Raw genomic sequence first — 13,382 nt, 5'->3', positions numbered from 1 at the left:
TAAGAGAGTAGAATCGCTTGAACCCGGGAGGCAGAAGTTGCAGTGTACTGAGATCACACCATGCACTCCAGCCTGGGTAACAGAGCCAGACTCTGCCTCAAAAAAAAAAGTAAGGTATGGACTATACATAGGGTATGGAGTATAAGTAGGGTCCTAGGTATGGATAAGGTATGGAGGAGCAATATAAGGCATGAGTGTGAGTATGGTTTGGAGTATGGGTAAGGAATAGAAGAACATGGGTAACGTATGGAGTAGACGATGGGGAGGTGAGTTCCAGTATTCATGTGAGAGTATCTGTTGTAAATATTACTAGAACATGAAAAAAAGCTAAAAATTAATATTTTATGCTGCTGTATTATTTTAAGATCAGAAGGTGAGTGACTGTTACATATCCTAAGCGCTTTCTGTACCAAAATGCCAACAGTAGCAAAATGGCACTGAAAAATGAACAGAATGACAGCATCAAAACAGGCAGTTTGGAATGCAATTCTGAATGTTTCATCTTCACAGTGGGCAACCTTGGATAAATTCACTTCATTTTCTTACTTTCTTAATGACATGCCTTGTGTCTGCAAATCTGTACAAGGACCATTCTGGTCTGTCCGCATTCCTTGGGATTTTAAACCCAAGAAGTTTCTAACTGTACTGCTCACATTAAAAAAAAAAAAAAAAAAAAAAAAAATGACCAGGAGCAAAAATACGAGTTAGCCACACAGCTGTTACTTTCAACAAAGTGAACAAAAGATAGATTGTGTAAGTGGAAGGGAAAGTCTGGAGAATCTATGGGGAGATTCTGACAAAATATGCAACATTACCTGGGCCTTTAAATTTGGATTGTATAAAGAGAACGTGGAGAGGGTACTGAGGGGAGCAAGACCTCGAAGTCTGGTAGAAAATTATTTTTGTGGACAGGCTGAAAACATTCAGAGTCTTGTTGTTTTGTTTTGTTTTTTGTTTGTTTTAATTATTTTATTTTATTTTAAATTCCGGGATACATGTAGAGAACATGCAGGTTACACAGGTAAACGTGTGCCATGGTGGTTTGCTGCACCTATCAACCCATCACCTAGGTATTCAGCCCCACATGCATTATGTTCCCTGTGTCCATGTGTTCTCACTGGAAAACATTTGGCATCTTAATAAGTAAGTAGATAGAGTAAAGAAATTACAGGTCAAAATAGTAAAAAGTCAAATTGAAAAGAGAGTGGGAAAACTTATTGTTCTAATAAGAAAGCAATAAGCCGAAGCAAGCTTTAAAAAGTAAGGGTTTTGAAGCTATGAAATGTTTAATCACGAGATATCAATCGTCCTCCTTAAGAGAATTTTTAGAAGGGGATAATTTCATTTTCTGGAATCGATGAGGTGTAGCTTTGCCAGAAACAAAATGTATAAGCTAAATTAAACGGTGACATTAAAAAAAAACTGAGATCTGAGATTAATTCATTGAAAACATCATCAAATGATTATTCATTAACTTGGAGACTTTATTACAACAATTTTATATGTTTCTTAAGAGACAAATAACAAAAAATTAAGGAACAATGTCATCAGAAAAGGTAGGCCGTGTGCACCATATGATAGGAATGGTTTTAGGCCAATAATAAATGCAATTAGAAGAGAAGGCACATCTATGATTGACTTATGCCTATCTATTTGAACATTTCGTATATTTTATGGGAACCACCTGAATGAGCTTAGACTCATAGCAAGAGTAGAGTAAGAAATAACTGCAAAATCGAGACCTATTCTTGGAAGTCAGTGATTTTGCAGATAGGCTGATGTTTGAACTGGCACATGAGTCATTTCCAAGACTGAAAAAAACATTTTGACAACACAAAACCAACAGAAATGCCTTACCTGATTCATGAGGTGCACAGGAAATTGGATAAGCTGATTTTGTTTTGTTTTGTTTTATTTTGTTTTGTTTTGAGATGGAGTCTCACTCTGTCACCAGGCTGGAATGCAGAGGGCAATCTTGGCTTACTGCAACCTCCACCTCCCGGGTTCAAGCAATTCTCCTGCCTCAGCCGCTTGAGTAGCTGGGACTACAGGCACGTGCCACCATGCCCAGCTAATTTTTATAATTTTAGTAGAGACGGGGTTTCACTATGTTGGCCAAGATGGTCTTGATCTCTTGACCTTGTGATCTGCTCGCCTTGGCTTCCCAAAGCGCTGTGATTACAGGTGTGAGCCACCATGCCTGGCCCATAAACCGAATTTTTGAAGAGTGGTAAACACATCCTCAGATTTGCGTAAGAATGGAGATATTTGGCCAATTATACAAAAGTACATACACACAATATCAATTTATAATTTTCAGTGATTTATTGGTATGAAACTTCCTTTCAATGTGTTACTGGCAAATCTCAAAGGATGCATCATTATAATTACAATACTAACTGCATAAAAAGCCAGTGCTTGAAATCACACTTCTAGAAAGAAGGATTTGCAAAAGTTAACAAGATTTCCTACTTATTCCCCTATTATAATATGCAAATATCATGGTAATAATAGATAACTGTGCTTAAAACAAATAACTGTTATTTTCTTTTTTAAAAAAACTTTACCATTACTGATATATATCTCTTTGTATAGTATGCATATTTTGAAACATTATTTTCTTCTTTCTTTTTTTCTTGAGACAGAGTCTTGCTCTGTCACCCAGGCTAGAGTGCAGTGGCACCATCTTGGCTCACTGAAACCTCTGCCTCCTGAGTTCAAGTGATTCTCATGCCTCAGCTTCCCAAGTAGCTGGGATTACAGGTGTGCACCCACCATGCCTGGCTAATTTTTGTATTTTTAGTAGAGACGGGGTTTCACCATGTTGGCCAGGCTGGTGTCAAATGCCTGACCTCAAGTGATCTAGCTGCCTTAGCCTCCCAAGGTGCTGGGATTACAGGCACAAACCACCGTGCCCAGCCTGAAAACATTATTTTCAAATCACATTTGAAATCATCAAAGAATTTATCAATTCTTTCTCATCTAAAATAGCAACACAATATTTAGTGCAGAGATTTGCTTGAGCCCTAGCTCTTGGTCAGAATTATTCAACAATTCTGAATTCAAGGAGTCAAGATAAATCCATTGGCTCTATTCTTTTACTGGGACCCTGTAAGGATTTTTGAAAACTGTCTGATGTAGCAGTTGTGGGGAAGGGAGTGAATGCTTTCCTTTCTGAGGATATTTTCCATCTATCCTAAAAATCATTTTTAATCCGTTTGAATTCTTGGGACACTTTTTAAATTTTCTCATTGAAACTAGTGGGAGAGATTAAAGAAATTTAACAGATCCTCTTTTTCAGACTGTTGTAATCTCTGGCTCCCTATCCAAATATAGGAGATGATTTTAAAATGTTCCACTGAACCCTCCTATTCTAGGTTATATCAGGTTGACATAAAATGAATTTCTCTTCACCTCAAGGTGAAGCCCAGACTTGGACTGTAATATTGTGCATGATAGGGACTTCCTCCAATAAGAATGAAATACACAACCCTACCCATGGGCAGAGGAAGAATTTCAAGGTGCTGTGATCATTGTGAGGCCGCTTGTGCAGAGAGGCAATCCCTATGCATGAAGGGTTTGAGGCTGTCAGTCAAGATCTACGTGTTGGGAGATTGACTGCACACAATAGGGAGAAGGCTCCTGGTAGGAAGCATGATTAATAATTTATGGGTTATGTTGGAGGGAGGCAGGTAAGAGGAAAAAATCTCTCTTGTGACACCTGGAACACAAACTATATTAATTGTAAAACAGAACCTCTTGCGTTTGCTGCCTTAAAATCGAAATCAAAAGGGCCTGAGTCTTAATTTGGCCCAGCAGCCAGGTTGTACTTACCTTTTCGTGTTTCTCATCATAAAAACTCTTGCTTTTTGCTCCCGATCCAGTCTTCCCCATTTCAGTAAATAACACCAATATCCACCCAATATAACAAAATCAAAACCTAAAATTTGTCCTTAAGTCCTTGTTTTCTTTACTCCCAGTAGATTCTGCTGATTCAACTTTTGAAAGACATTCTGAATTAATCCACTTGTGATCTCCACCATCTCTTTCCTGGCCTTTTGCAATCACTTTTTAACTGGCTCAGGAGGTTCACTCTTGAGGTTCCCTAATCTACCCTTCACAGAGCAGAGTGGTCCTCTAAACATGCAAGTCAGACCTTGGAACTGGCCTGCTTAAAACCCTCCAATGGCTCTTCATCTCACTGAGAGTGCAGCCCAAACTCCCCATCGTGGTCCCCAAAGTCCTCTGTTGTCTGTCTGGCTCCAGCACCTCCCTCACTTTACCTCTTTCCTTGATCTCCCTTAGTCATGAGGCTCCTTTGTCTTAATTCTGTTTTGCAAACACATTCTCCTTAACATATTTTCTGTGGATAACATATCGTACTGTTTTACAACATAAAAACACAATGATCGAACTATTTCGTAAAAAAGAAATACGTGTCTCTTTGAGTAGGGCGTATTTCAATGGTTTTGTGTGTGAGGGGTTTAGATAGGAATTTAGAACTCAGAAACTATTTTTCCCATAAAAACCATGTTATACCTGCTTGCTTCTCTCTAGACCAGGCCCTAAAATGCACATTCTTGGGTCCTTCTGCAGAATATGTAGCCAACCTATCTTGGGCCTAGTAGAAATCTGCATTTTAAATAGATTTTCATATAAACAAGCTTCAAGGAAAGTAAGTGGAGTTGGCAGTGGTTCTGGGATAGAACAGGAAGGCAAAAGAGGATAGACAAAGATCAAAAGGAGAAAAACTAACTCTGAGGGCTGCTATGGGTCAGATGCTTTTGCATTTATCATCACATTTATTCTTCATACTACTGAGAGCAAGTCTTTCTATTTCCCCATAGAAATCACATTATACTTGGTAAATTGCTCCCTGGCCCAGTCCATAATACTGTACCAAACAAGGGTGTGTCACGGGGGCACTGAGTGGATTGTAGAAAACCTAGGATTTGATACTCACCCAAAAATGCCATGCACTTTTCCTTACACTGCCTTAAGGATACAGATATGTTGAAAACGTTGCTTTATTGTGAAAGGGAAGGGAGAGAAAAGGTGGTGACTTTAGGATTTCCTGCCAGCCTAATCTTTCTTTTCACAGACACTGACACTGTAGATTAGGGATGAAGGAGTTTCCGTCCAAATTACTGAAGAAATTCAGTATTATCAATTTTGCTATGAATTCCTAATGGGGGCAAATATTTTATCTGCAGATAAAGTGGTAACAGATACCTGGAATTTACAGATACTTTACCTACCTCTTAGCACTGAGTCTGATGCTCCTTCCAGGGAAGCTGAAATTGTCCATGGCTCTGAAGGGGGCCCCAGGGACTCCACTCTTCGGTTCTAGAAATGGGAATAGGAGGAAGGAGAAAGAAAAAGTTGGATTCAGAAGAGAATTTTGTGAAGTTAGAAAAGAAGATGGTTCAGATACATGCTTTTATAAAGAACATATTCAGTAGAAATAAAGGAAAGAAAGTGATAAATAAATGTTGTCTTTCTCATGTTAAGAATATATCAGAATTAACTTATATATGAGTAAGGAAATTATTGCAAGACAAGTTGGGGCAGAACAGTGAGGAGAGGAAAGGAAAACTATGTTTATAGAAAAGAATGGTACTATGTGCTGAAGGTTCATAAGAAAGGAAAGGTAAAGAGAAGAAAACAGGAGAGAGCTGGGTGAGTGCCAGACTAGATCAAAGTTTACAGGATTCCAAGTGTGGACCTCAGTGCCACAGATTTCTCTCTGCAAACATGTCAGGGGATGCATTTGTAAGTAGGAGAAAGCCAATTCAACAATCATAGTTCACTGTGAATTTTGTAAATACTGAAAAGATAAAATAGAATCAGGACACAAAGCCTGAAATTAGAATTAAGCACAGAAACTTCTTGTTTTACTTAACCACATATAAGAGAAATTATTTAAAAAAACATAAAACTGTAATGTATCTATAATGTCATAAGTTCCTTCATTAGCATATGAAAAACTTCTTCAGATGTAGATCTACTTCTTTGTGAAGGCTAGATTTCAGAGAAAATGTGACAGACCTACTTTAAGAATTTGGTTGGGGAGGAAAAGTATCAGAATTTTATTTTTACCCTTGATCAAATTCTGAATGTCCAGAGAAAACAGAAAGAAGGCAGGCTGTGAAGTGGAAGGAAAATGTGAAAGTAGTGAGAAGCTCTTAAGTGCAACAAACTGCACACAGTGGGCACTCTGTAAATGTGTATCAATGATGACACACTCTAAAAGACAGACTGAATGCTACATGCTACTTAGCTCTAAAGACAGCTTGCTTCCTGTGAAACGTTACCTGCTCATCCAAAAATACCAATTGTGGCTGCACTGGAAGCTCATTTCCCACTTCTCCATCTGAAGGCTGGACTAGGACGGAAAGTGCATAGGGCCGAATATATATCAAGTTCCCAGTTTTAAAACTGCTTGAATTTCTGGCAGATATAAAAACAAACAAAATACATCCTTGGGATTACACATATCCCTATGGCAGCAATTTTCCACAATCCATTATTACCAGTGAAAATATTTGCATTTGTCTGTGTTTCTAGAAAATAATACACTGTGTAGTGAACATGGCTTTATAGCAAAGGTTAATTAGGTATGTATTTGATATGTTTTCTTAGCTATAATGAAAATGGACTAGGTGGTAGGGAAAATCACAAATTATGAGTGTATATTTTTATCATCATTTATTAAAATCAGTCAAAAAATAAAAGTCTCAGTGAAAATTAGCCTCAAACTAATATGCATAATAATAATAAAAGCCTCAGACTAAAATGAGAGGACATGGACACGTCCAATAGTAAGCTATTAAATCAGCTTTCCCAAATAATGCCCTGATTTGTAGGTGTGTTCCAATTCCGTGATATAAATACTACCACCATAGCTAATTCCAAGATGACAAGATAATATCACTGAGCAGAGCTGGGAAGAGACACCCAACAGCAAACTCCAGTACACCACTGTTTTACACAGAAGAGCTCATTTAACCTTCACAACAAACCATACTTATATTCTCCGAGTGTGCTTGTACTAAATGGATTCAATAACTATTAATAGCATTAATGAATTAATTTACTTCAGTTGCATGAAGCATCTGAGGAGAATAATACTTACAATTGGCATTTACTGAGCACGTACTGTATGCCAAGTTCCATGATAAAGTGTTCATGTATAATTTCATTGCATCTGTAAAATGACACTATGTGGTGGGTACTCTTGTTTATATATGAAGAAGCTGAGGTCCAAAAAGGCTTGAATAACTTGCCAAAAGTCCTACAAATAGTAAGTATTGACTGAGATCTAGAGTGGTTAACCAGTGAGCTATATTGCTTCTCACTTCCTATGAACATATTAAGTGCTGACACGACTTAGCAACAAAATGGAACACATATAAAATAGTTATATAATTCACGACAGTGTAAAACATATGTCACTCAGAGTTTTGGTATTTTTGATGACAGAGCTTGCATCATTAAAATAAAATTATACACCTATTGTCCCATTAAGTCTATTGTGTATTACATATCATAGGCATGCAACAGATGTTTGGCAACTAAGTGGAGACAACTGGACATCACATATCATATATAGGACCCTGACATAGAGCATTCCTTGATGAGTTATCCTCAATAGCCTGGGCCAGGTCTCATGAGGTATTTATTTATCTATTTACTTATTTATTTTTATAATAGCCTACTTTGCTTTCTCCCATTTAATGTTTATAAGTCAACTATTCTATCTCCTAACTACCTCCCCTTCCCCACACAAGGAGGAAAGGATAAAGTATTTATTTAACATGGAGGGTGCATGTCAGGAAAAAGCGAGGATTTGTTCCGAAAGAGGAAATAGTGGAAGAGCAAATACAGGGGATCACTAAATATGAAGTTTCCGTAGGAAGCAATTTGCTTCTCCCCTAGGAATCCTAGGAAATGTGGGCAGAGTGCAAATACGTGTTCCTAAGAAGCTCTTTAGTCATCTACCAGCGAAGACCCTGGCTTTTTGGCTGGAATCACTCCCTGGGAATTCAACACACACTAGTCCCAACATCATTTCTTAGTTTGTTTAGCCTGAGTGGCTAGGGCTCCTTTCCTTTTTTATAGGGAACAATTTAAACTAGATTTTAAAAATCCATGCTATTAATTCTATCCTTCTGTGGGTTCCAGGTTATTAGAAAATTCTAACGTTGTTATCAGATCCTATTTCTCCCCTAATCTTTTACCTTAAATTCTTTCTGATGGGGGCTAGGATGCAGGCAAGCAGTCGGGGTTAAAGAAACTGAAAGACTCCATCAAAGATTCTGACATAAGTACATTGACGTCTAGAGACGAAGGGAGGGAAACCAACTGCCTAAACACACGCTAAAAGGCCCATTCCTGACACATTTTAAAGTTTATTGTGAGCAAACATCTCTTGTTAAATGTAAACAGCATCTCACTGGAGGTCACAGACTTGCTGCTGCAGCATATCCCAAGGTAATACCACTTTAAGCTCCACATAAACTCTTAAGCAGTTTCTGTCCTAAAACCTGACCGTAGGTGGTACAGTTTTTTACGATATGTTATAATAGTGCAATAAATCTGTTAGCTTAAAATCGAATCTCCGTGGCCTTTTAGAGAAATCATCATTAAATGCAGGGTCCTGTTAATGATGCCATCGAAGTGAAATTGTTTAATCTGCTAAGGGGGTGAAAGGTCACCAAATGAATTTTTTATAATACATCAACTTGACACGCAATAGGGAAAACTGTAATAGATAAAAGCAAAGGAAAAGGGCACTGTCTTCTTCTGATAGGTCAATAGCAGCCAAGAGAGTCACTCATCCACTTTCCTTTCACGATGGGGCTCCTTTTGCATTTAATATGGACACCCAATTAATACCTCAGCACCACAGACAACCTCATTTTAGGTGACTTATAGCAATTTCTCCCCCTTCCCTGAAATGAAAGTGATCACAATACATCATAGCATTGTGCGAATTAACGTTAATTGATTCAAGTTACCAAGCAATGATGGGCCACTTATATAATCTAGGCGTTATTGGGTGCTAGAAGGGATGGAGGGAAGATTAGATTCCAATGTCCGTTGCTGTGACGACGGGAGTCACCTGACGCCTTGTTAGACAGTTGTAAGGTTCTATTGCTGGCCCCAGTGGGGTCGTCAGTAAACTGGAGTGATGTCCAAACATCATTACATGCTGCTCCAATATTAAAGCAAAGGGATTAGCAACTTATTGCAAGCAACCTGGATTTGTCATTGTGCTGTCGTTATCCAATTTCCAACTGCTAATGTGACTGTAGCCTGCAGGCAGAAGGACCTACAGCCAAACTTTAAAAAATGGGGGAGAAAAGTTCCCTCCATTCATCCCAGTTTTTACCATTATTTAACAGCTTCCAATACCCAGTTGGGTATGTGAAAGAATTTTTTTTTCTACAACCCTTAAATGCAGGCTAAAGGAGAAAAGTCAAGAAAATAAGAGAAATTTCCCAATTAAGAGATCACTCCTATTCATGTCAACTCTTGCTTTTCAGTTCCACCAGATCTGAAATGTTTACCTTGTAGAAGATGGAATTATTTCTATCTGCATGGAAAACTTAGAGAGCAAATAAATTTTATTAGTGAAAACTGGCTCTCAGCAAGACCGACTGTGGTGGGGTGGGGTGAGGTGAAGTTGGGGTGGAAATCAGAGATACTCTCTCTTCAACCTTCTGCTCAAAGCTACTAAGCCAAGTTCCTATAACAAGCCTCATGTTTTGATTGAATGCTTCAGGATATCCTGAGCATTTTTTATCTCTCTTGTTTTAAATAGGCTAGATAAGGCCGAATATTCTATATGTACCACAAGGGGACTTGAATTGTAAAATGATTTTGGACAATTTTGTACCCTGAAAGAAAAAAGTAAATTCTTTAGTCAATTCTAAAAAATTCTAAAATATATATATTATGTTAATATAGGGAAAATATAAATATAATGTCAACATATTTCTATATATTTAACAAGTATATGTTAACCCTTCTACTATGTACAAACATTGTTCAAGGCACTGTGAGATTTGCAAATATATAGAACACCATGATCTCTCCCCCTCAAGAACAACCTTCTATATACTTTGTATGACAAGAATGACTTTTCCGGCTATCCTTCTGAGTTGATAGATGCAATTTTCTTACCTTTCATGGTCCTAATGCTCCCTGTTAAACCTATCTAGGCTTCCTTAGCAAATAGCCAACTCCTAAGAGGGAAGAAATGTCTTATGATCTGACAGTTTTTTTCTGGCACTGTGATCTAGCGGTTCCAAGCCTGGCATATTGTAAGCATCCAGTACATGTTGCTATAGTAACACTTGCCAAATCAGTACCCATTATGCATTCCCTCTGTTCTTAGGTCACTAATTGCCTCTGAAAAACTACCACTCATCTTCTTGGCCTTCAACTTCACATTCTGGGGCACTCCTCAAGCAGTGTGCTTACTTCTATTCTGTGATACTTCTGATTAAAATCTTGTGATTCCATGGAATTATTCATTTAAAAATGAGATTTCAGTAACCTTAGGTGTAACTTGCAGTGGATCAGAAGTATATAAAGACGCAGAATAAACACTGTACATCTTCCAACAATTCAGGGGACAAAAACACCTCTTAGGAGTTGACTAGCTGCTAAGGAAGCCTAGATGGGTTTAACAGGGCTTAAGGACAATGAAAGATAAGTAAAATCAATTATAAGCAAAAAATCAGGGGACAAAAACCTAAGTATTTTAATTGGCAAATCATTTAAAACAATATTTTATAATAAATCTAGCGTGACTATTTTAACTAGGAGAATGAAAACTCTGCATTTTTAAAGATCATATGCAAAATAACCAAAATTTCCTGTTTATCCTGGGGAGCTGTAGCAGTCATAAGTCTGTCCAGGAAAACAGAAATCACTCAAGGTCTTTCTAATGGAAGAGATTTAATTCAAGATATTGGTTGCACAGGAGTTTTAGAATAGTAGAAAAGTAAAACAGGATACCTTTCACTATATGTGATACATTGAATGATAATTTATTGTGATTTACAATGTGCTTAGGCACACTTGGGAATATAATCATAAGTCGAAACCTTGACCACCTAATAAATATTATAAAGATTAACATTTTATACTCAAGTTAATGTTATGAAAAACTGGATTAATGGTTAAGCAGCTTCATAGAGAATTAATGATTTATTTGTAATAGATATGGAATGAGATTTAGTATAACATCTTCTCATTAAATAGTTGAATAAATGCTGTTTTTCATATCCATTAATTTTCAAATCTCTAGATTCTTACAGGGACCATATGATATTTTGAACATTATAGCTGTTCAGTTAACATTGGGGAATAAAAAACATTGAAATGTAAGCTTTCAAGAGTCTATTATATTTACCTGCGAGTTCACCATGTGTACAAATAATTCTTAAATTAATTGATTTTAAGGTAGTGTCATCTGATTTTGGAATTAGAACTTTTCTGGATGTGGATGTGTCAACAGCAACAATAGATTACAATTAACATCCTGTTCACAATAAAATAGCAGAAAAAAATATAAACTACAGGACAAGAATTAAAGATTTAGTGGTCTGGCGCCATTCAGTATAAGAAAAATAGTACCCAAGGGCATCATTGCAAAAACAGGATTGTGAAGTAAATGATAGATTTAATGATGACCATGAATCATCATAACAAATGTGAATGGTCTACATTATTTCCCATTTAATAAGTCTGAATATTATGCAATCTTTGTCTTTTTTTAATGTTTAAGAGTTGAAGACTTAAAAATGCTTGTTATTAATGGAACAATTTTTAATTGTATAGAAAGCTTGCTTACGTAGAACATCTCACTTTCCCACAAAGCCACACATATGAAGTAAGATTGCAATAATTTTGCCATTGACCCAATTAAACAAAGTAGCGTATTTGTACTGCAGTGAAAAGAAGGAATGATGTAAAAACACTCTTTAATGGCAAAGCTGTGGTTTTTGTCATGGGGAAGAACAGAGACAAGCCAGTAGTATAGGAATCTCTTCTAGGATGAACATTCTGCCAGTCTTGAAAAGAACATACTTCCTTGCTGATAGAAAGATTCTACTTTCATGCTCCAAACAGCTATCTTCTAGAAAGCAGGTGCCCAGGATGCATAAAGAGGAGAAGATGCAGAAGAGAAAATGTTAAAGGTGACTGAATGCCAAAAGACTTGTATAATTTATTGGCTCTCCTGGTTTTCTTCTCTATTCCAAAGTAACCTGATAGGGTGCTCCTTATGCAGAATGAGGGAACTTAAAAAGCTACTAATGTGATAAGTATATACACGTTGCCCATACACAGATAAACACTCCCACAGTGTCATGCTTACCCTCATGGTAACTGCTTTAATAGCCCAAAGTTCATGGCAATGTCATGAACAAAGAGCTTTATGTGACATGGCATATTAGTTTCTATTGCTGTATAACAAATTACCACAGTCAGCGGCTTACAATAACACCAATGTGTTATCTCCAGGGAGTGGGCCAGTAGTCCAGAGAGGCTTGGCTGGGTTTACTGAAGAGTTCACTTCCAAACAGGTTGTTGGAAGAATGCATTTCCTATGACTACAGAATTGAGGTCCTTGCAAAACCAAAATGAGATCCCACCTCATGCCAGTCAGAATAGCAATTATTAAAAAGTCAAGAAACAACAGATACTGGTGAGCCTCTGGAGAAATAGGAATACTTTTACACTGTTGGTGGGAGTATAAATTAGTTCAAACACTGTGGAAGACAGAGTGGTGATTCCTCAAGGATCTAGAATAAGAAATACCATTTGACTCAGTAACCCTACTACTGGGTATATATCCAAAGGATTATAAAGCATTCTACTGTAAAGGCCTATGCACACGTATGCTTATTGCAGCACTATTCACAATAGCAAAGACTTGGAACCAACCCAAATGCCCATCAATGACAGACTGGATAAAGAAAATATGGCACATATATACCATGGAATACTATGCAGCCGTGAAAAAGGATGATTCATGTCCTTTGCAGGGACATGGACAAAGCTGGAAGCCATCATTCTCAGCGACCTAACACAGGAACAGAAAACCAAACACCACATGTTCTCACTCATAAGTGGGAGGTGAATAATGACAATACATGGACACAAGGAGGGGAACATCAGACACCGGAACCTGTTGTGGGGTGGGGAGCAGGGGAAGGGAGAGCATTAGGACAAATACCTAATGCATGTGGGGCTTAAAACCTACATGGCGGGTTGATAGGTGCCGCAAACCACCATGGCACATGCAAGAAGACAACAAATGACAACAGAGGTCAACAAAGTTTTGGAAGTTGGAAAACATGGTGATG

General features: G+C 37.6%; 1 protein-coding gene across 1 annotated transcript in view; it reads right to left on the bottom strand.

The window, feature by feature from the left end:
* The window catches only part of PKHD1 (PKHD1 ciliary IPT domain containing fibrocystin/polyductin), a 467,968-nt gene that overhangs the window by 31,097 nt on the left and 423,489 nt on the right, over positions 1–13,382 (bottom strand). The window contains 2 exon segments of the mRNA XM_010364246.2: positions 5,259–5,346; positions 6,315–6,450. Coding sequence (XP_010362548.2) covers positions 5,259–5,346; positions 6,315–6,450 — 224 coding nt within the window.

The sequence above is a fragment of the Rhinopithecus roxellana genome, chromosome 4, assembly GCF_007565055.1.
Source record: "Rhinopithecus roxellana isolate Shanxi Qingling chromosome 4, ASM756505v1, whole genome shotgun sequence".
Taxonomy (NCBI): Eukaryota; Metazoa; Chordata; class Mammalia; order Primates; family Cercopithecidae; genus Rhinopithecus; species Rhinopithecus roxellana.
Note: the sequence above shows the minus strand (reverse complement) of the source record. Positions and strands in the feature narration are given on the sequence as shown.